Raw genomic sequence first — 24,870 nt, 5'->3', positions numbered from 1 at the left:
ATTAACTCAAGTGAGAGTTGGGAGGGAGAAAAAAATGGTTGAAAAGTGTGAGAAGATATTTCATATCCTGACAGTTGAAACAACTTCTGGTCGTATTTCCTTCAGTGAACTCCTTAGAACAAGCTGTAGGGAGAAAAGAAATCTGAAACTCTAGAACGAGATGTGTCAGGATAAGCAAGAGCATTTCTGGAGTCGGGCTATCAGTAATACCAGCCACGAAAATAACTAGCCAGGTGGCTGAGGCTAAGAGGAGCCTGGAACGAACACAGACGGTGGCCCAGGCCCCACAGGGGCCGCCTCATGAAGAAGATGCCAGGCCTCCGTGTGACCCCACCTCGGCACGTCTCAGCGGGCACTTACAGTACGGGCGTCCCACACTGCGGGAAATCCAGGTGCTTCCTCTCCCCGCACCCCCGTCCCTGCCTCACTCCTCTCCTACCGCACCCCCATCCTCTCCATTCTTTCTCCCAGGTGGCTTCTTCTCATCACGCCATGGGGACCCAGGCCTTACAGAAGTTGACTGCCTCTCACAGAGGTTAGCTAACTTATCCAGCCTGACGGCCAGCAAGTGGAGGGACGGGGGCTGGCCCCAGCCTGCTCTCGTATCCAGCCCCATACACAGCAGTGCTAGTCCTGGCTTTACACTTAGCAGTAAAAGATTCCATCTCCACCCCACCCCAGTTAAAAACGAAGAGGCCTCTGCAGACCTGGTCACTCCCTGAAAAGATTCCATTCAGGACAATGACGAGAGCCCACCGAGCTTTGTTAGAAGGACATCAGGAAGGTCCGCCCGCAGAATAAGAACCTCAAACAGCAGGGACTCTGAGGACTGCCAAGCTTGGGTGTATATGCTGTCCTCTCATGCTACAGTGCCTGGGTAACCCTAGGCTCATTGCACAGCTGAGTGAGATCCTGGCCAAAGCCCCGGAACCCTCCTCAGCCAGCTCTGAGGATGTGTGGACGGAACAGGGAGGCAGAGCTGCAGGAATGCAGGACCAAAGCCAGGCAGCCATGGGGGGCATCAGGAGAGGGGCAGAGGCCCAGACTGCTTGTGAGGCTCAGGATTCTCCTCAGAGAAGAGTTAGAGCCTTGGGGACGGGGGGTAAAAACACACATTTACCCACTGCTGAGGGCACTGCCAATGAGCCATGTTAAACTGTAGCCACAGAAATGCAGCAATCTACACCTGGCAGTGCTCAGTGTTTACAACCTGCATGGCAGATGCCGACAGCTACAGTGGGCACAGGCCACAGCCTGTAATGCTAACCCCTCAGTTGTGGGGAGGGGCTGGGGCGGAGAAGGGGCACTGTAAGCAGGGGTCTTGTAGCTATGGCTATTCACCAACACTACACATTGTTTCAGTATTTGAACCACCAGCACTGCCAACACTGATGCTTCCTGGCTGAGGTCAGCCAGCTGCTGGAACTGTCTTTAAGAACCAGCCATGGCCTGGGTGCTGGGCTTCTCCCAAGCTGCCTCTCTTGGGGAGGCTCTTGTTAATCATTAAGACATGGCAGCTAAGACAACAGGCATACCTGGATCTGAATGCAGACTTGGACATGTGACCCAACCTCCTTGAGCCTCAGTCTTCTCATCTGTAAGATGGGCTGAGCAATAGTAGTGATGGTAGCTAATAATTGTTGAGCCTTCTCACATTCCAGTGATTCTCAATCATCCTCTCTCTCTCTCTCTCTCTCTCTCTCTCTCTCTCTCTCTCTCATTTAGTCCTCACAATAACTTCAAGTGTTGAATTGGAAACAGTTATTCCCCTCTGAGGCACAGAGAGGTTAAATGTTTTGTCTGAGATCACACAGTGGGTGAGCAGTCAAGCCTTGATTCTACCTCAGGCTGTTTGGCTTCAGAGCCCACCCACTGACCCAGGAGACCTGACTATGTCCTGCTCATGGGGGCACCGTGGGCCCCCAGGGAGACCGTGTAGATGGAGATGGAGCACTTAGCGCAGCACCTGCCCACAGTCAGCACACATATATAGCGCTGCTGTCCTAATTATCTGCTGTTATTCCATGAAGGACAGCAGAATCTTGGTGGGTCTTATATTGAAACCTGCTTCTCTGTGAGGTCAAACAGTGTTTCTTGCATATAAAACGAACAGCTCTGTTCTTTAGTGTCCTTTTTTTCATTTAACACACTGGCACCAAACTCTACTAATATAAACAGTGATATGAATATCACTCAGCCATTTGCTAGATTTCACGAGTTAGGGTGGAGCAAGGAGGTCAAGAGAAAAAAGACCATTTGGTCTCAGGGGAACAAAAGTGTTCATTTGGCCCACTTGCAGTACACACGCCCCAAATCCCCTCTGAAAAAAGGAGAAAGTATTAGGCATCTCCTGCTGCTATAACAAAATCCCGCTGACTGGCTGCCCTGAACAACAGAAATTTACTTTCTCACAGTTCTAGAGGCTGGAACTCCAAGATCAAGGTGTAAGCAGGTCTGGTTTCTCCAGAGCCCTCTCCCCTTGCCTTGCAGATGGCCTCCTTCTCGCTGTGTGTTTATGTGGCTGTCTCTCTGTGCACGTGTTATCCCTGGTGTCTCTTCCTCTTCTTGTAAGACAACAGTCATATTGGATCAGGGCCCCACTTCAAGGGCCTTGTTTTAACTTAATCACCTCTTTAAAGATCTTACCTCCAAATACAGTCACATTCTGAGGTACTGGGAGTTGGGACTTCAATATATAAATTTTGCTGTGGACACAATTCAGCCCATAACAGAGAGCAAACTGGCAAATAAGAGAAAAATAAAACCTTGATACATTGATCCATTTGAGACATGCGGATATTCTGTAAAGGGAGATATTCCACTCCCATGTGTGAAGGATAGAAATGATCCCAGGACACTGCTACCAATGGCAGGAGAAAACTACAGGCTAAGAGCAGGGAATATGACAGCTGTCCTTGAAACCTGAGGGACTAGTCCAGGAAACACCTAAAACCTTACTGAGCAAATGGCCTCTACACATACTTTAAAGTCTGGTTTGTGAAAGACCAAATCACCCCCACCCAATTCTGTGTGACCCTTAAGAAGACACTACTGGGTCTGAGCTTTTCTCAGGCTCCTGCTCCTGTGGAAGGAACCTTCCACTACACTCCCAGTGCTGGTCCACCACAGGGCACCCTGACTGGTCCTGAGCCTGCAGCCTCAACCAACAGTCCTCCATCCCCTCTTCATCTGGAGTCTCCAGGCACTCAGTCCTGCTAGTTCCCCTCCTCCCACTCTGCCTTTGACAGCAGTGAGTAGAGAACAAGAAAACCCATCCCAGAAAAGTCTCTGAAGGTCAGGTCTGGTCCAACTTCCCACATCCAGCACTGGGTCTTGAGTAGACACATGTAAAGATGTGGCCACGCAGATTCAACTGCAGAGGCCACTGGAAAGCACTAGTGGGAAACCACAGATTTGGAGTCAAAAGACTTTTAACTCTAGTCTGAGTTTCACCATGTAGAGTTATGGGCCTTGAACCTCATTAAGCCATTTTATTACCTCTGAGATGTGGATTACTCAATCCACCTGCCAAGAGATACAGTAGCAGTGCATATGGAGATATGCAAATATCTGCATGTGTGGGCATGACACAGTATAGCAGCAGGTGTTGAGGTAGAAACCACTTAGGAATTGTTCTACTGCCATGAAGTGAGAGGGGAAAAAGAGAATAAGATCAGACACATGCAAAAATAGCTCTCCCACTTAAGAATGGGGGGAAAATTCAAGAGGGTGGCCCTTTGGAGATTAGAAAATGGATTTGTCCACATTGTGCAGCACTTGATGTCTTGAGAAGTAAGGAAGGTCCCTGACTCATTCATACTAGAAACCCACCCAAAAAATCTGAGGCATGAAGTTTTGAATGTCATCTTAAGGAGCTGGTGGCCCTGAACGGGGAATATATCCGAGAGTGGGCATCCTATCCCTGAGGCTTCCTTGTGCTGTTGCCAGGCATTCTTCAGGTAGTGAAAGTGGTCTGCATGGAACCTCTAGCCCAGACTCCCTGTGACATGTCCCCGATGCAGACCCAGCTCCAGGTTGTGGCTGGAAACAGTGCAGTGAAAGAGAGGGGACTGGCTGAGGTGCACCCTTGGCCACAGTAGCCCTGGACCTCCATAAGATACCTCCTTCACCACTAGAGAGTCACTGGGGCCCAGAAACAGCTGCTTCACGAAGGACTCCTGCAAGTCACCTGATCCAACATCCGTGAGAGCACAAAACAAGACTGCACAGCCACTTCTTGGAACCAGAAAACCTCACCTCTAATCCTGGTTTCTAGTCTGACCCATTTAAGCCAAGTGCAGAATGTTCTTCCTATTTGAGGCAGGGCATCCCCACATCTGTGACACCCATCAACAGTTGACTGGAGTGTCACAGAATCATTTTAGAGGGAAACCATTCCTCTTTTCTTAGGCCAACATCATTCATATTAAAATAACTCCTGCCACCATAAGGACACAGTATGACACTTACAATCTCCTGAGAGGGTAGCATCTGCACTGACTCTGCCATAAAATACTTACTTGATGGTTCTCCTGCCTCAAACAAAACCATCGTCATCCCTTTCCACCACAAAGCAGAGAGAACTACCAGCTGGGAGACTATTGACCACTTATATGCAGGTGCATTTCCTTTTATCAGATAGATAAATGTGTGCCCTGAAAATCACTTTTAGATGGATAGCTTTGTGAATCACGTTCTTTTGTCCTTCCATTTTTAATTACAAAAAAGCAACACACGCTCATGGTAAAACATTCAAACTGAACAGAAGGGTGCAAAACAAGCACTATTAATTTCCTGTATATCCCTCCAGAAATGTTCTGCATATACTACCACTTATATCCTTCAAATGTACACACACACACACGCACGTGCATACACACACATATTTTACCATGCATTTTCTTCCACATTTTTTCTTCTGCATCTTCCTCACTTACCAGTGTACCTTGATGCCTTTCCCCTGAGTGCAGGGAGCTGCAACTCAGCAAAGTCTCCTAATCTCAAGGAACACCCGTGCGTTCTGAGATGACAATGGTTGTTCCATGATAATGGGAGGCCATAATCAAATAAGTTTAGGAAAAGCTGCCTCATACAATTAAACAGCTTTCTCTACAGTAGAAACTTGTATTCCTTGAATATCTCACTTGCACAGTGGAATGCCAAGAGCGACAGATTCTACAGGGCATCTGCCTCTCTTTTTTCATCCCAAAACATTTTTTTCAGGTCTGCTTAGCAACTTCTTCTGTGATGTGTTCTCTCTCACTTCAATACTCCTCACCTCTCACCTGCCCCAGCCCTTGACTAAATTATTTCCTATCCATCCCTTGTATGGCAGCTGAGCTTGTCTTCCTCAGGAAAATGTCCTCTGACATGGCCACCCCCACCCCTCCTGCAGTGCAGGCAAGTTGCTCTGGGACACACTCTTGTACCACAATCCTGTCCTGCACCACACGCCCTTCTGGGTACATTGTATACTCACTGGTGCAGTGACGGCCCGTCTGCCTCCCCACTGGACTATGAGCTCCACGAGAGCACGGATGGTGTCTGCCCCTTCTCCCCCACACCTGCTCATGCTGGTGCAGTGGCTGGCACACTAGTGGTGCCCCATGAATATTTACTAAATCAACAAAGGGTGGTGATGTCCCACAGAACCCAGTTCCACAAACACCACTCCAACCACTACCATGGAGGAAGTCACTTCTCCTAAACATGCTGCAGTGAACCTTCTGGTGGGGAGAAGAGGCTTTTTGCCTTACTCGCTTGTCTCATACATATTTTGGTATGGCAGGTTTGCAGGATTAAATATGGAACCATCTCATCGCTGACAGAAATATCCCCAATGCGTGAGCAGTTGGTACCCATTGACATTCTGATGCAGAATTTGCTTTACAGTTTTAAAAAGACTTTCTGCTGCAACATTTTTTTTTGATGAAAGGAAGAGATTGGAAGTGCTTATGTAAAATAAGACTAGTTTTCATTTATGATGGATTTTCACATGCTGAGAAGAAAATAGCACGATTTGACAAAAACAGGGCCTCCCATTTGCTGCACGCATGGAGTGTGCATGTAAACAGGCATGGCACAGCTAGCTCAAAGCTCGACACAGCCACGGGGGCGATGGGCATGGTGGCATGGAGGACAAAATACAGAGATGCAGAGAACCCCCTGGTTCTGAAGTCAAAGCATCATCCAATTCACATGCAGATCCGCCTACTCTGCTAGCTCAGTGATTCTGAGCAAGTCTCCAAGCCTCAGTTTTCTCATCTGTAAAGGGAGAATAATAATGGTTCCTCTTCACTGAGGATTGCATTGTGTTAGATCATTTTGTGCTTGGTGCACAGTAAACACCACATAAATGTTATCCAAAGTAAGAAAACTGATAGAGGGAGACATCAGCAGTCTATTGTACACATAAGTGTCTCCAAGGACAATGGGTAGATAGTGTGTTCTAGACAGAAGTTTCCATTAGCTTGAAGCTAGGAGAGCAAAAGAGAGTGACAAATGAAAAGGAAGATTTCCTTCATGTCCCTGCCAAGGCCAGACCCACCAAACAGCCAAGGGCCCCCAGGCCCTTCTGAGAGCCCTTGGTCCCAGAAAAAGGGAAAGCAAACAGTGTGGCTGGAAGCCCTACAGCATTTAATTGACAATGACACCAAGGTCCTCTGCAGCCATGTGGCCCAAGCAGTAACACTTGGACATGAAGAGGTTCCCCATGTCCAAGCATGATGAGCAAGTGAATGACAGGTGCAAGTATCAAGGACAGGCCACCTGTGGAAGGTGCTCATCAGCCTCCAACGCCTGCAACTCCGGCTCCATGCTGTTTTCTGTTCATTAAACTTCTTGACATACAACTGCAGCAATAAAAGAGTTTCCAACGTGCAGGAAAAAAGGAAGATGACCCGGCTCTGTGTCACAGACATGCCCAAGCACAAGCCATGCAACTTGGGCTTCACGATCATCATTCATACACAATACCAACAATTGTGACTCTTACTGATCCTTCACCACAGAGTAGCCACAGCGTGAAATGCTTACCATGTAATGTTTCTTTTAGTCCTCACACAACCCGCAGCAGGGGGTGCCATCATAATGCCTCTCATACCGTGAGCAGACATCATCGTCTGAGCCCTGGTGGGGCAGGCTTGGCATCGAGGTGATGGGACATGTCATACTCATGCCCAGACCGGATGCCCTGCTCAAGCCTCGTGGTCAGCCCAGGGCACCCTGGTAGTGCTGCTGAGGCCAGCGCCAACCATATGCCACCTGCTGGTCTCCACTGTGCTTCTGAAATCCTGGAGGCCCAGCCTGCATTTCCTCAGCAAAGCAGCCCTTCCTCACCTGTGAGAACCTGTAGCACATGTAGCTGGTCAAGTCAGCCCTGGGACAGTGATTCTTAACCAATTTTCCCCACTGGGACACATGTGACTATCATCGCAGACTATAACACTCTCTGCTCCAATTTCCAGAGTGCTGAAGGTAGCTCCACCTTCCTCCTCCCAGTCAAAATACTGACCAGAAAGCAAGCGCCTAAGAGTGGTGTTACATAGGAATGACCTTGAATCCTAAGTCATTAAAAAAATAAAAGTAAGTCATCTATAAACTCCTGCTCTCTACTATACTGTGATGTTTCACAAATGTCGGGACACCAGGGGAAATACAATACTGTTAGCAAACAAATGCTCCTGCTCTTCCATTATCCTTTACTGTCCCTGGCCCCTGCTTTTAGAATTTCTCTTGCCTGGGTTCAGCTCCTATCCAATGGCAAGACCCCATCTTCATCTCCATTCCTTTGAAAACAAGAGCTAAAAAATGCAAACAAATTAAAAGATCCTGAAAGTAGTTACTACCTCATTAGGCACACACCTAAAATTACTGTCTTCAGAAACAAACCAACCAACAACAACAAAAACAATTGAAATTCAAATACAAGTAGAATTGAGAGAGCCAACAAGCAGAAAAAACAACAGCCCATTCATTTGTGATGACAATTCAACAACATTTGTGGAAGATCTTTTCTATTCCAAGTCCTCTGCTAGTTTCCCACCAGGATGAAAAAAACACAGCCCCTGCCCCCAAGTTCAGTGGGGAGAGCCCAGTGAAAAAGAAACTGCTACATAGTGTAATAAATACTCCAACAGAGAGAGGTACAAAACAGAGGGTGGGGCACAGCTGAGGGGCAGGGGGTGGTCCTGGAGAGGAGGGCCAGGGCCCAAGAGGAGGAGGGGAGAATCCTCAGATGGAGGTCAGGGCCTAGGGAAGGCTGCTTGGGAGTCTGGAGGCCTGGAATCCAGCATGACCAGGAAGAGGAGGAAGCAGGTAGCCAGTAACAGAGGGCAGTAAAGCCAGAGTCAGTGTGTGACCCTGTTTGCACTTCATCCTACAGACAGCACTGAGATGAGGGCAGTCTGTGCTTGGAGGTGAGAAGGTTCTGGGCAGGGCAGCGAGGGGAACCCATCTGGCCTGCAGGGATCTGGAAGCTGGTTTTGTGTGGGAGGTCAACGGGTATCAGTGCCTCTGTGCGCCAGGTGCTGTGGTGGGAACTGTACCTTCACCTCCTTTAATGCTCACCTTACAGATGAAGAAACGGAGCCTCAGAGAGTGAAATATTTTCCCAATCCACCAAGCTGGGACTTGCAGAACTGGGATGCAAGTCCAGGCCTATCACTCTCCAAAGACTCCATGGGGGCACTGGAAAGAGCCCCTTGGTGGACCAAACAGAGGTGATGGGGACTACACAGGGCAGTGGCCAGGTGAAGAGGTCCAGGAGGACACAAAGAGTGTTTCAGAGAGCCTTTGGTGGGAGGTATAAACTCCTTTCCCATCTGCATTCTGGGAAACAATCAACTGGCACAAAAATTATGCCTTTGAGTTTGACCCCATGTAATGTCCCTGTACCCGACTCTAGAGCAGAGACTGTGGCAGGTTCACCCTGGAGGACAGTGGTCCCCTCTGTAGCCACCAGCACAGGGGGTTGTTGTCAATGACATAATGAAGTTAAAGTGCTCAGAACAGAGTGGGGCCCTTGGTAAGTAATGCATTCATTCATCCATCCGCTCCTCCATCAATTCATTTGTTCATTAGGTGCAACTTCCAGATTCAACATAAGCCTAAGCATAGGCTGCGGGGCCACGAAGGGCCACATGACACCCTCCTTCCACTAACACCACTTCTGAGAAAATACAGACATAACCCTGTGTGTACACTCACACACATCTATGCAGACCTGCTAATGTAGGTGTGCACATACACACACTCGAAGTGCAAAGGAACTGCCAACAGAACTTAAACTCAGCCACCTAAACTGTAAATTTTCAGTCAGAGGTAGTTATTCTGTGATATAAAAATACAATCTCGAAACTCAAAGAGAAACACTATGAGTACTATGGGATGGCAACTGTGGAGTCACTGCAGTGGCACTACCTAGTGTGTGTCTTGCCAACACCTCAGCCCTGTTGTGCCCACACTGATGGAACAGGGGCTCCTGAAAAGCCAAACTCCAGCATCAGACACTTCACTGGGCCCTGGTGAGAACCGTGGGCACCACGGCCGTGCCGGGGGAGGTTCTTGAGTGTCTCTCTCCAGGACCAACGCGGTGTACTCTGGCCTAATTCCTCTGACTTTGACTCCTGACTCCAATTTATGGCCACACCACCAGTATATTCAGTTAGAGAAGGGAGACAGACATGGAAGCAAGACTCGAGCCTACTCCAAATGCTTCAGCTCAGAATCCCGAAGAGAAAAACCATTTAGAGATGGAATTTGTCTTTGACATCGTGGGGTCAATCATTCTTGCTCATTTGCACTCTTTCTCTCTCTCTCTCTCTGTCTCTCTCTCTCACATACACACACAAGCATATGATACACACACAAGCATATGCAAAGGAAAAAGAAACAAAAAGAAAGCAAAAAATTTTAAACAGCTTTTTAAAAGGTTTGTGAGCCCTCTTGCACATCAAATGGCTCTTAGAAAACATTTTAATGATTTCCGTGTAAACGAATCAGAAACATATGGATTAAATTTCCCTTAAAATACACACATGTAATTAAGGGGAAAAGTGCTTGGCAAAATGCATTTTGCATTTTATCAAACCCAACAGCTGAAAAATAGGTTGAGACATCTGACAGATCCAGACCCAGCGATTCTGCCCATCCCCGAGGCAGCACACATACTGTGCTTTTAAGCAGGGGACCCAGTTCCACCTCATCAGACCTTACCCTTTCCCTGGGCATTTCAGGAGAACCTACTGGATTTTAACAGGCAGACTGATTTCTCGGGCTCTGCCACGGCAGTTATGGGTCTTCCTTTTCCTGGAGCTATTTTCATTTTCGGGGGCTGGGGAAGTCTAGAAGATGAAGGAGTGGTCTAGGCTGTGTCCTGCAATTCACGCCTCCCTCCCCTCTGCAGGGGCAGTCCACCTTTCCTTGATGCTCTCCCCACTACCAGGGGAGGAGGAGGAGTTGACATTAGATTACTTCCTTGTCTTTTCTTCATCTGTGTGAGAACAAAGTGGAAGGAGTGTTTATTTGCAATCTTCATTCACCCCCTCACCTTGCAACAAGTATTTATTGAGCATCTACCACGTGCCAGGTAGCATGCTGGGGCTGCTGCCCTCACAGGGCTGTCATTCTCACTGGAGCTTGCTGTCTGGGGCCAAAAGGCCCAGGGCTCTCACCTCAGCCATCTCGTCTTGGGCCCCATACAATTCCTCTCCCTTGGATTTTCTCCAAACTTGGCTCTGGACTCCTCTTTCTCCCTCCTCTTCCGTGTGTATGGTCCCAGGGTTCTACTGCTGACCTCTTTCCAGAAAAGCTGTCCAGCATATTTTCCCTGTCCCCATGGTTTCCATGATCTCCTGATGGCTCTTGCAACCTCTCATCACCTGACTCCGTAGCCTCCTTTCTGACTTCCCACAGAGGAGCGGCTGAGGTCCAGCCCCCCGTACTGCTCTACAGCCCCTTTGGACAACAAGCTCCCTTAGTCTTGGAGGTCCAGCACCTAATCACATCCAGAAGGCCCCACCTCTGATATCCTCACCTTAGTGATTAGGTTTCAACATATGGATTTTGAAGAAACACCTACCTTCAAACCAGAATGCTTGAATATTTGTGGCCACTGTGTGCCAGGCATCCTTCTGAGTGTTTAATCCTCAACACAACCCCCTGAGGCAGGTCACTGTCATTATCATCTCCAATTTATGGATGAGGAAGATGAAGCACAGACATTTTACACAGCCACAGATGATGTGTGCAGCCACAGTGGCAGTGGGGTCCTTATCGGGTGTGACTCTGGCCCCCTGACTCCCTCCCTTCCTCCCAGCCATTTTCCAAGACTTCTTTTCTAAGCATTCTTGGAGAATCTATAAGCCACCTTTTGTTTTCCTTTCAAAAAGTTTCTTTTTCATTTAGATCAGCCAGAATATGTTTCTGTGGCTTGCAAGCACCATGGGACCACAACAGCAGTGATTGACATCTCACAGCCCAGGAGGCACAGACATCATCCATCACCGTTCCCAACCTCACCCAACATCTGGGCAAAACCCGTATGTAAAGAGCTTGGGGCTGAGGCCAAGGGGGGCACCAGGCTGAACCAGCAGGCTCCCTTGCCCTCAGAGAACTCCATGTGTTGAAGGAAAAATGCAGGCAATGCACTCCTAGAACAAAGCAATGCTGGAACTAAGGCATAACCAGTCACTCACACAATGAAGGACAGAAGGAATTAAGGAGGTTGTACCTGAGCTGGTTTTTAAGAATGAGCATTTGGATAAGCAGGAAAGGGGAAAGCAGAGATAATAGGAATAAACAAGATAGAATAGAAGAAAGAGAAAGGTATGATCAGTGAACAGAAGGGGGTCTCACCTGGGTGGACAGAGATAGAAAGCAGGAAGGAAGGAGCAGGTTGAGAGCAGAGCATTTTGTTTCATACATACATACATGAGCACACACATATACCCATATGCACATACGTACACACTCACACACATATATATTACATATAATATGTATGTAGGTGCATGTGTATGTGTTTGTATATATATGACTTTTACACCACTTCAGCCAAGAAAGTAATTAAAAAGGAGTTCAGCTTTATACCAATTCTCTGCCAGTTCTCACTAAAGCATCCTGCTTCATGCTTTACTCAGAGAGGATATGGAACTGTTCATAGCTCTTAAGGTGTCAGCTGCTTTAGTCTTCAAAGTCACCCAGATAGTAAGATTTACAGGCTGGGGATGCCAGAGCAGCCACCCAGTAAACATCTGTTGAAGAGGCATCATGAAGAAGCTGCTGCTCTGAGACCCAAGGATCTAAGACACATTTCTAAAGACTGTAGGAACATGGCTCCTTGAGCTCCTGTGGGTGGCAGCACAGCTCGCCCACATGTCACCAACTTAGAAGCTGCAGTCTCTTTCAGTGCTTAAGAGAAAGGTACCTCGACCACAGAGACAAGTGGTGATCTGGTCAAACAAGCCACTTGCCAAGGCCCAGCCAGGTAGGAGAAAAGCAGATGGCAGAAAGCAGGTAGTTTACCAGCCGGTTTCATCTAGGACTAGAAATTATGCCCAAGGACACAGCACACAGTAGCTCCTAAGCAAGCATCAGGCCACTCTGCTATGTACCCACGGGGGTCCGCGCTGCCAGGAGAGAACGGCCCTTATTGGTTTCATTCACTGGAGGCAAGAGTTCCAACCCAGAAACAACAGAGCCAGTGGCCAATCTCTGAGCATGTGTTTTGAGTACACGTCATCAATGACTAGATCTGAGCTAGAGGGCCTTCTAAACATGAAGTAGATTTCTGCAGCTTGGAAAGAAAAAAGGCTGTTTGTGGCTGGTTTGAATTAGGTAGAATGGAGACAAGAATTTTCCTGAAGTCCCCTCCCCTCTCCCTTGGACGGCTGCTCACTGCAGGACTAAGACGAGGTGCAGCACCTGGCAGATGCTGATTCATGCCCCTCAGCCAGGCTGGGCAACCATCAAGTCTGGGTGGGGGAGTATGCAGACCCCATGAGGGCTGCTGAGAATGACTTTCGATATCATTGCCTACCTCCTATGGCTCAAGCGATCTATTAGGATTCTGCCTAACGGTCCTCGCAAACAGAATTCTACAGCCTGTGATCAATGACAATGTAGGTCACTTGTGTGTTGCTAGCATCGAAAGGTACAATTATGCCTTTAAAGCTCAAGGTGCAATTAAAATCTCTATAATGGTGCTAATGGCTCAAGCAACCTTGAAGCAGCTGTCATATTTTAAAAGATCATTTTGAATTGTTTTATGTCTGAAATTGCTCTGTAAAATCTTGTTAATTTCTCATTTTCTATTGAGAACATATTTAATGCTAAGAAGATGGCTTTCTTGCAGCCATTCTGCACAAAAAGAGGCTGTTTCATTTAGGTCTCAGCAGACAAGATCATCCTGGAGGACTAAACTCCTCCAAACAAAGCTGAGCTCAGACCTCTAAGGCTTGGTTCCATTTGTTCCCTAAGGAAGAGTCCAAAGTAAAGATGAGGTCACAGGATATGACCCAGTCCAGAGCTCTCTGGGGACGGCTTAGAGGTTTAGACTGACATCACTTCCTCTATGAAGAAGACAGAAAGAAGACAAACTTGTGGCCTTGCCCACATGAGCAAGCAATCATGTCCCCTCCTCGGTGCCCCCACTGTCCCCTGGCTCTCCATAATTGTGGCCATTACGTGACACACAGTGTTCTAATTAGCTCATTACCTGTGTTCCCCAACTATACTGTGAACCAACCCCTTGAGGGAGGGACTGAGTCTGGTTCATAGTGGGATCCCCGATAACTGTCAGAACAATGAATGAATGAGGTACTGCCTCTGCTGAATCTTAAGGATGGATAACAGGTACACCAGGAAAAACAGATTAGGTATCCAGCCATAAAGAACAGGCACAAGAAAAATATTTCAGAGAGACAGTGAGTTGGAAGCTCTTTATTCACCAAACTCCTCACACAGTGACCTAGAACAACTCAGAAGTACAGTTTATGTTCACGTTATTTTCCAATAATGACGACGGCTAAAATGCACTGATCACTTTCTGTGAGCTACTGCTGTGCTAAGGGCTACACGCCCATCATTTCATATACTCTCAATAACCCTCAGAGGAAGGCAGTGTCCTTATCCCTATTTTACAAAGAGGGAAACTGAGGCTCAGGGAGGTAGAGTTCCTTGCTGAGGATCACAAAGCCCGCAAGGGGAAGAGCAGGATTCACACCATAGCCCTTGCTCTTGGCTACTGCACTCTCTTATCTGATTCTGAAACTGGTTGCTGCGACAGAAACTGGCCGTTAGAATCTCTGAAACCTTGATGCCAGACAATGGGGCAGACATTTTACTTTGAAGATGCCATGGCTTTCAGATTTATATTTCTAGGAGAATAGATCTTTGTTTAGGAGCCTTTCAGATATGACAACTCCTGCTCAGTAATGATGAGGATGAAGATGTTGACAGCAACTCAAATCCTTTATAAACATCATCTCATGGAGTCCTCACACCCACCCCACGAGGCAGACAAAATTATTATTCACATCACAGAGATGAGGAGGCTAAGATCTAAACAGATAAGATGATGTACCCAAGGTCACAGCCAGAAAGAGGTAGAATGTGGGGTCTACCCAGAGGCCATCTGATGCCAGAGCCCAGCCCTCGACCACAATAGTCCCAACTCAAATGAGCAGATGAAAATTTCAAGAAAAGCACTCTAGTGTCTATGTGAAGATTGGATTTGAGGGACATGGCCTGGAAACAGGGAACCCAGTTAAGCTCTATGCTGCTTTGATCTCTCAGAAAAGACCACAATTGATTCCATTGCAACTTCAGGAGCTCCAGGAAATAGAGGAAGAAGAGAGGGGGACTCCACCGGAGCTCAGGAAACTACAGCCTCCAGGGTAAATCGGGTCATCTCTTTTTGTAGATAAAAAGTTTTATTGCAACACAGCCATGCCCACAGATTCACATACATATTGTCTACAGCTGCTTTCGTGCTAGAATAGCAGGTTTGACTGTTTTCAACAGAGACTGAATAGCTGGCAAAGCCTAAAGACATTTACTATTTGGCCTTTACCAGCCCCTGGACTACATGGTAGAGAGCTTGATGTAAACACCAGTGGGGGAAACAAGCCCAGAGTCTCTGGGCAGAATGCGCACACACTTCACCTATCCTGCTAATGCTTGACACTCAGCTTGTAGATATGTTCTTCAAAAAAATCCCCACTATATCCAAAAGCAGCCAGATCCTGTCCCTCAAACCCCCAACTCTTTGTCCTCTAAAAGGAGCAGCAGCAGGAAGTCTTACCTTTGTTGTACATGTTTGTTGGCACCTGGACGTCACTCAGACTGATGTTCACAGGCAAATTATTAAAATGGTCATTTGGGGCTAAGATGAATTCCTTCCCCAGCTCCAAAAAGTTCCCATCTTTGTCCCTTTCGTTGATCAGCACAGCGTTGAAGTATTCATACTGAAAGAGAAAGTCAAAAAACATTAATGCATCTTAGGGAAGAGGACAGTGAGCTTAGACATACCCAGGCACAGGCCATGTGCCATCGTCTCTACACTTGTATGCCCTCACCTGCTCAGGTGACCTCTGGAAGTCCTACATACTTACATATGGCTGCTTTTGCACAGGTGTGATAGCGCTACATAAACAGTTGCCACTGTCATTTGACATTTTTAGAAAACATAATTTAAGGGGCAGCACAGTACTTCCTTATATGAATATAGAGAAAACTGCCCTAAAAACATTTTAGTTCTTTAAATTTTGAAGACAGACTCCACACTTATCCAGCCTACACTCAAGCTGAAGGAGGTTAAAAATCAACAACAAAAAATAAAACATATGATAAAATATATAATATGTCAGATCATCATACTTGCTATAGAAAAATAATAAAGCAGATTAAGGGGAATAGCAGCAGTGGAAGGGCTGTGTGTTTATACGTGGCGCTCAGGGAAGGTCTCACTGCTGTAGTGGCACTTGTATAGCGACTGAATGAAGGAGGAAGCCAGTTGTGTGGGCATCTGGGGGAAGCATCCCATACAGACAGGAAAGCAAGGAAAAAGGCCCTCAGATGGGATTTGCTGGCACATTTTACAAATGGCTATATCTTCATCATGTAACATATAGAATGCTTACTTTGCACCAGAAATTATTCTAAGTGTTTTTCATGTGTTAACTCATTTGATTCTCGTAAGATCCATATGAGGTAGATTTTTATGAGTATTCTCATTTCACAAATGAGGAAATTGAGGTATAGAGAATTTATACACCCTGCTAAAGATTACATAGCTGATAAGCAGAGGCAGAATTAAAACACAGGCAATCTATCTCCAGAGTCTGTGCTTTTATCTGCTGTGCAATATTGCAACATGGCTGATGGCAGGTATGGTTGGAATTAACAGACCCTTAAAATAACTATGATTAATATGCTAAGGTCACTAATGGAAAAAAGTGGACAACATACAAGAACAGATGCGCAATATAAGCAGAGAGATGAATATTCTTCAAAAGAATCTCTATTAAATGCTGGAAATCAAAAGCACCGTAACAGAAATGAAGAATGCCTTTGATGGTTCATCAGTAGACTGGACACAGCTGAGGAAATAATCAGTGAGCTTGAAAATATGTCAATAGAAGCTTCCCAAACTAAAAAGCAGAGAGAGAGAGAGAGAGAGAGAGAAGAAACAGAGTAGCCAAGAACTGTGGGACAACTATGAAAGGTGTAACATGTGTGTGATGAAAATTCTAAAATGAGAGAAAGAAAGGAACTGAAGAAATATTTGAAATAATAATGGTTGAGAATTTTCCGAAATTAATGATAAATTCCAAACCCCAGATCCAGGAATCTTACAGAACACCAATCACAATGAATATACAAAAATCTGCACTACATGTATCACATTAAAACTGTAGAAAGTCAAAGATAAAGAGAAAATCTTGAAAGAAGCCAGATGGGGGAAATTTTTACCTATAGAGAAACAAGGTAAGGATTACATCATATTTACCTTCAGGTACCATGCAAGCAAGAAGAAAGTGGAGTGAAATACTTAAAAATAGTACAAAAAAAAAAAAAAATCCCATCAGCCTAGAATTCTGTATCCAGCAAAATTATCCTTCACAAGTGAAGGAGAAATAAAGACCTTCTCAGACAAACAAAAATTGAGGGAATTTGTTGCCAGTAAATCTTCCTTTCAGGAAATGCTAAAAGTTCTCAAGAGAGAAGGAAAACTATATAGGTGAGAAACTCTGATCTCCAGAAAGAAAAGAAGAATGTTGAGCAGGAATAAATGAAGGTAAAATAAAATATTTAATTTTTCTTATTCTTTACTGATCTAACATATAATAGCATGTTAAAAATAATAACGGCAAAAAATTATTGGGTGATATAGTTTATGGATAAGTGAAAGGAATGAGAGCAGTGTTATAACAGACAAGAGGGAGGACGGGGGGATACTCCGTGCTATGGTTTGAATGTGTCCCCTCCAAAATTCAAGTACTGCCAATGTGATAATATTAAGAGACAAGGTCATTAAGAGATAATTAGGTTATGAGGGCTCCTCCCTCGCAACTGGAGTAAGTGACATGAAAGGTCTGGATGATGGGAGTTCACCCCATTGTCTTTCTACCTTCTGCCATATGAGGACACAGCATTCCTCCCCTGAGGATGAATGCATCAAAGTGCCGTCTTGAAAACAAAGATGAACCCCCACCAGACACTGAACCTGCTAGCCCTTGATCTTGAATGTCTCAGCCTCCAGAACTGTGAAGGAATAAATTTCTGTTCTTTGTACATTACTCAGTCTCAGGTATTCTGTTAGAGCAGCACAAACAGGCTAAGACACTCAGTTATTGGGTACTTGTACTACCCATGAAATAGAAGAGGATTATTTGAAATTGGAGTTAAATTACTTGCCAATGTATATTGTAAACTGTAGTAGAGCAAATATTAAAATAATTTCAAAAGAAAGTAATTCATATGCTAAGACAGGTGAGAAAATTAAGTCCCATAAGATTCTTAATTAAAACTATAAAAAGTGGAAAAGAGTAGAAGACAGAAAAATCAAAGAACAAGGGCAATGAATAGAAAATAGTTACAAATATGGTACATATTAATCCAACTATATCAATAACCATGTTAAATGTGAATGGTCTAAATACACCATTAAAAGATAGAGACAGAGTGGATAAAAAAAACAAGATCCAACTATATTTAGTCCACCAGAAACCCACTTTACAGACAGATTAAAAGATACAGACAGGTTAAAAGTGAAGGGATGAATAAAAATATACCATGCTAACACTAATCAAAAGAAAGCTAAAGTAGCTATATTACAGACAAAGCAGACTTTCAGAGCAAGGAATATCAGGGGAAAAGATGGGCATTACTTAATGATAAATAGGTCAGTTCTCTAAGAAGACATAACAATCCCAAATGTGTATGCACCTAACAACAAAGCATTAAAATGCATAAAGCAAAGACTAGTAGAACTGCAAGAAGAAATAGATGGATCAGCTATTATAGCTAAAGAATTCAATACTCCTGTATCAGTAGTTAGCAGACTCAGTAAGCAAAAAATTGGTAAGGAAATATTTGAACTGGACAGTACCATCAATTGATCCTAATTGACATTTACGGAATACTTCATCCAACAAGAACAGAATACTCATTATTTTCAAACATGAAAAGATATTTTCTTGGAGCATTCACCAAGATAGACCACTTGCTGGACCATAAAACACACATTCACACATTTGAAAGGACATAAATCATACAAACTTGTTCTAAAACAACAATAGAAACAAAATAGAAATCAAGAACAGGAAAATAGCTGAAAAATCCAAAAAAATTGGAGATTAAACAACATACTTCTAAATAATACAAAGGCCAAAGAAGAATTCTAAAGAGAAATTTTAAAATAAATGAAAATTAAAATCCAACTTACCAAAATTTGTGGGATAAAGCAAAAAGAGTGCTCAAAGGGAAATTTATAACATTAAATACATGTATTAGAAAATTTAAAAAGATCTAGAATCTTAGATGATTTATTTTTTTTTTCGACTGGTAAGGGGATTGCAGCCCTTGGCTTGGTGTTGGATCCAAACCCACAGCATCAGTGCTACCAGCACCACACTCTCCTGAGAGAGCCACGGGGCTGGCCCTAGAATCTTGGATGATTTAATGCTATGAAACATCTAAGCTTCCATTTTAGGAAACTAGAAAAAGAAAAGCATATTAAATCCAAAGAAGGCAAAAGAAAAAAAATTTTTTTTAATTTGCAGAACAGAAATCAATAGAAATAAAAACAGAAAATCAAGAGAAAAATCAATGAATCCAAAAGTTGTTTCTTTGAAAAGATTTATTACAGTTCGGATGCAAAATAAAATCAACAAAGGGAAGAGGTACATGAGTCAAAGTCCAGAGGAATCCAGGTTCAAGCATCCAAGAGTTCTGGCCCAGTACAATCATACAGGTGGCACTTAGTCCTTCCAGTAATGAGTTGTAACAACACATTTAAAATGGGGTCTACCAGGGAGGCTCAATAGAGACTCAGTGCTCAGGATTTGAAATGATGTAACAACACCACTTACCAACTTAACCTACTTGACATTTATAGAACTCCACCCCTAATCACTGCAGAGCACACATTCTTTTCCAGAAAAGACAACGGGCCATCGAACAAGTCTCAATAAATTTGAAATGACTGAAATCCACATAGTATGTTCTCTGATAATAATGTACTAAATTTAAAAATCAATATATGATATTGATATTAAAAATATCAATGATATCTAGATATCTAATAAAAGATAATATCTAGAAAAGTCCTAAATATTTGGAAATTAAACAACATTCTCCTTAATAATACATGTCAAGAAAGAAATGACATGAAAACTTGGAAAATATTTTGAAATTGATCATAATGAAAACAACACATCAATATTAGTTAGATACAGCTAAAGTAGAGTTTACAGAAAAATTTAGGTTAAAAGCTTACAATAGAAGAAATGTTCAAAATGAAGAGTCTACTTTAAGATTTTTCCCTTGAGAAGATACTAACGAAAAATAAAGCTTAATCTTAAAAGAAGGAATAAAATAATAGAGATAATAGCAGAAATCAGTAAAATAAAAAACAAATAACTGAAAAAAGTCAATGATACCACAGCAGGTTCTTTAAAATATTTAATAAAATTGTAAAACCCTAGCTAGACTGATGAAGAAAAAAGTAAGAAATCACAAAATACCAGTATCAGGAATGAAGGAGGAAACATTAGTACAGATCTTACAGATAATGAAAGGATAAGGGAATATTACAAACAACTTCATGCCAATAAATTCAATAACTTAGGTTAAATGTCATTCCTTGAAAAACATAAATGATCAAAACTGACACAAGAAGAAAAACAAAGTATGACTGGCCCTACATATATAAATAAACTCATTTCATAATTAACAGCCACACTGAAAAAACACAACTCAAGGTTCAGATCTCATAACTGGCGAATTCTGTCAAATAGGTAAATAAAGTATACAAATGATCTTACATAGACTCTTTCAGAAGATTAAGGGATAGAATTCTTCCCAACTTATTTAATAAGGGCAGCATAACCCTGACACCAAAACCAAATAACAATATTTTTTTAAAAGCTACACAACAATATCTCTTATGAACCTAGACACAATTTTTTTTAAATATTGAATCAAATCCACTTATAATTAAAGAATAATACATCATGACCAAATTGCATTTATCCCAGGAATTCAAGGTTGGTTTTACATTTAAAAAATCAATCAACATAATTCACTAAATTAACAGATGAAAGAAGAAAAATCATATGATCAAATACATGCACAAAAAGCATTTTATAGAATTCAAGTCTTGCTCATCACAAAAACTCTCCAGGAATTAAAAATAGGGGGAAAATGTACGCAACCTGATAGAGAGCATTTATGAGAAACCTACAGCTAACATTATACTCATGATAAAACGTGGCATGTTTTGCCCCTAAGATCAGGAACCAGGCTAGGATGTCTTACCACTTCTATTCGACATTGTACTGTTGGTCCTGGCAAATGCGACAAGACAAATAAATAAAAGCCGTAGGTATTGGAAAGCAAAAAACTGTCTTTATTTGTAGACAACATGATAGATAGTGTGTATAGAAAACCCTAAGGCATCCACATAATATGCTATAACTAGTAAGAGAGTTAGCAAGGTCATAGGATACGAGATGAATAGAAAACACTCAATTGTATTTCAATATGTAGTAGTCTCCCCCTCAACCTTGGTGGATAAGACCTCCAGCAGATGCCTGAAACTTCAAATAGCACCAAACCCTATATATACTATGCTTTTCCTATACATACATACCTATGATGAAGTTTAACTTAAAAATTAGGCACATCAAAAGACAACAACAATAACAAAATGAAACAATTATGACAATAAACTGTAATAAAATTTATGTGAATGTGTCTTCTCTCTCTAAAAATTTCTTACTGTACTGTACTCATCTATTTTCAGAAGGCAGTTGACTATGGGTAACTGCAATCACAGAAAGCAAAAACACAAATAAAAGGGCACTAATGTGCTAACAAAGAAGAGTCAGAAGTTTAAATTGAAAACAACAACATAAAAACGTGAAATAGGAATAAATTTTTTCTAAACATGTACAATGCCTATATACTACAAAATACTGAAAAGTACAAAATATTGTTGTGAGAAACTAAAGAGAGATACCTTGCTCAACAATTGGAAAACTCAGTATTAAGATGTAAAGTTTTCCCACGTTGATCTATAAATTTAATGGAAACCCAATCAAAATCTCAACAGGCTTTTGTAGAAGTTGTCACACTTATTTTAAATTTCATATGGAAACAAAAAAGATCTAAATATCCAAAACAAATTTTAAAAAGAAGAAAAAAGTTCAAGGACTCATATTTCCTGATTTTAAGACCTACTTTAAATCTAACTCATCAAAACAGTGTGATATTGGCATTAGAATAAACCAACAGATCAATTGAACAGAAGAAAGTCCAGAAATAAAGCCACACATATACAGTTAGCTGAATTTCAGTAAAAGTGCCCAGATAATTCAATGGAGGAACTATTTGCAACAAATTGTGCTGAGACAAATGACTAAACACTTGAAAACATCCTCAATCCCTAACTCACATCATATACACATTAATTCAAGATGGATAATAGAATTAAATGCACTTGTAAATGCGAAATCTAAAGTACTTCTAGAAAAAAGGTGAAGAATACTTTTGTAGCCTTCAGGTAGACACTGATTTCTTAGGATACAGAAAGCACTTACAATTTTAAAAATTGATAATTTGGACTTTATGAAAATTCAAAACTTCTGATCATCTAATTCACTTTTAATAAAACAAGAAAGCCACTGTTAAGGAAAAAATACAGTATTCATAATATATACATTTGACAAATGATTTGTACCCAGAATAAGTAACAAACTCCTATAACTCAACTTAAAACATCAATCACAATATGGGCAAAAGATCTGAATCGATCCTTTACAAAGAAAGCTATGTGAATGGCCAATATGCAGACCAAGAGGCGGGCAACAGCATTAGTCATCAGAGAAGTACAAACTAAAACCCCAATCAGATGCCATTTTTCATTCACTAGAATAGCTGAAATTAAAAATTCTGATAATATTAAATGTTGCCAAGGATGCAGAGTAATCAGAAATCTCATATGTTGCTTTTGGCAATATAAAATGGTACAAATAGTTTGGGAAAATATTTTGTGGCTTCTTATAAAGTTTAACATATATCTACTCTATGACCCAGCAATTCTACTCCTAGGTATCTACCCAAGGGAAATGAAAATATATGCCCACAAAAATATTTGTGTGAGTGTTCATGAAAGCCCCATTCATAATAGCCAAAAACTAGAAATAACCCAAATGTCCATTAACAGGTGAAAGGATAAACAAATCTGTGATACAGTCATACAATGGGTTACTACTTAGGAACAAATTACTGTTACCCTCAAAATATGGATGAATCTCACAAACACTGTGTGGAAGAAGCCAGAGACAAAAGAATACATATGTGTGATTCCACTTATACGAAGCTGTGGAACAGGCAAAATTATTATTCAAAAGTGAAGGTAATGAGGGGGTGCTTCTGGGATGGAGAGTGGGGGTCGACTGGTGAAGTACACAAGAGAGCTTCCAGGAGTGCTGGAAATGATTCATATCTTGATGAAGTGTGGCTTACTCGGGTGTATTTATTTGTCAGTACTCCTTGAATTGTATGCTAAAGAACTGTGCATTTTACTACACAGAAAAATGTATGTCTCAATAAAAAATTAAAGTCACAAAAGACCTTTCAATGCTTTTTGAATTATCAATTCAAGAACTTTACAGAAACAGAACTCAAGTTAATAAATTCCTCTGTAACCATTTTTTTGAAGCACAATTTCCTGGGATATGGCACTCAGAAACAAAACAAATCACACCTTTCTGCTGAAACACCAACCACAGGAGCACCTTACTGTGCAGAAATACCTTGACCAGCTCACAAACCACCCCATGCCAAGGGGAAGGCCCCCCTTTTGAGGCATCGGCTTTCTAGGGCACGTGTCAGCAGCATGTCTTCCCATAGCACCACGTTAAGTGAAGTCTTCATCTTCCAGAGGCCCAAACACTTCATGGATTATCAACACTTTCTAAAACTCAATCCCTTACCCCCATTGTTTCATATAACTGAAAGCTAAATTAACAAAACAAAGCCTCAGCCTGCTGGGTAAAAGAGGAGGCAGTAATGGTCCAGGTTCTGGAGGCAGCACTGAAACTGCCATTTAATTGGATAATCTGCACAGCCCAGAATGCAAATGAAGCAGGCACAAAAGCGTCAGCACGGTTTTGCTCAGCGCTGCTCATACTTTACCACGGTCGACTCTGTGTTCTGTTTCTCCTCCCCAAATGCATTTGTCCATTCTGTATTGATTTTGAAAAGGCTGATACAGTACAAACAAGAAGAATCATTTCTCAGTCCTTGAAATGCATTGTTGTAATGACGAGGCTCAGTGGCTTTGTCATAGGATCGATTGAGAAAAGATATGTGTAGTCCAGGTCACCTCAGTATTTCTGAATCCTTGTCGCCCATGGGTCAGAGTAAATTAATTCTTTTGTGAGTACATCTGAGGACCTCCTAAGTGTGATGGGGGCTCAAAGGGAACAAAATGTGGCATATGAAACACAGGGGCACAGTGGCGGGTGTGCTGTTCACCAGCATCCAGCCAGCCCCAGGCTCAGAATGTGGTAGTTCAACGAGTGAGTGTCTAAAAGTAATTCAATAGGACCGGAGTCGGCAAACTTTTTCTGCCAAGGGTCAGACAGTAAATAGTTTAGGCTTTGTGGGCTCTAGAGTCTCTGTTGCAACTACTCAACTCTGCTGTGGTAGCGTGACAGCAGCCACAGACAAGACATAAACGATGGGCCTGGCTGTGTTCCGGCAAAACTTCATTTACCAGAAACTCACGAAATTTCAAAAAGGATTTGGCCTTTGGGCTGCAACTGGTCAACCCCCGCAGTAGGGTGCTAGGGGATATTTGTGAGACAGAAAAAAGAAAAGAAAAGAAAAAAAAACCCCTCTGGCCAAAAGGGATCTTCAGAAAAGATGCACAGTACGGGGTACTAAAAACTGGAGGACTAGCTATGCCAAGATGGGGAGAGAGACAGCAGAAGCCAAGGCAAGGAAGCAGAAAAGTAGGGACAGGAACAGGAAGTCCCTCAGATTGGCTGAACTGGAGGGTAGTGATGGTGAAATGAGAAAGCAAAGCAGGTGGAGGCCAGGGCAGAAAGGTCCTAAACACTGGAATATGGCACCTGG

General features: G+C 42.9%; 1 protein-coding gene across 2 annotated transcripts in view; it reads right to left on the bottom strand.

Moving 5' to 3' along the window:
* The window catches only part of CACNA2D3 (calcium voltage-gated channel auxiliary subunit alpha2delta 3), an 828,419-nt gene that overhangs the window by 491,689 nt on the left and 311,860 nt on the right, over window positions 1-24,870 (bottom strand). For both annotated transcript variants that reach the window (XM_063114014.1, XM_063114015.1), the window contains exon 5: window positions 15,305-15,467. In XM_063114014.1, coding sequence (XP_062970084.1) covers window positions 15,305-15,467 — 163 coding nt within the window. The remainder of the gene's footprint in view (window positions 1-15,304; window positions 15,468-24,870) is intronic.

This window comes from Cynocephalus volans, chromosome 11, assembly GCF_027409185.1.
Source record: "Cynocephalus volans isolate mCynVol1 chromosome 11, mCynVol1.pri, whole genome shotgun sequence".
Taxonomy (NCBI): Eukaryota; Metazoa; Chordata; class Mammalia; order Dermoptera; family Cynocephalidae; genus Cynocephalus; species Cynocephalus volans.
Note: the sequence above shows the minus strand (reverse complement) of the source record. Positions and strands in the feature narration are given on the sequence as shown.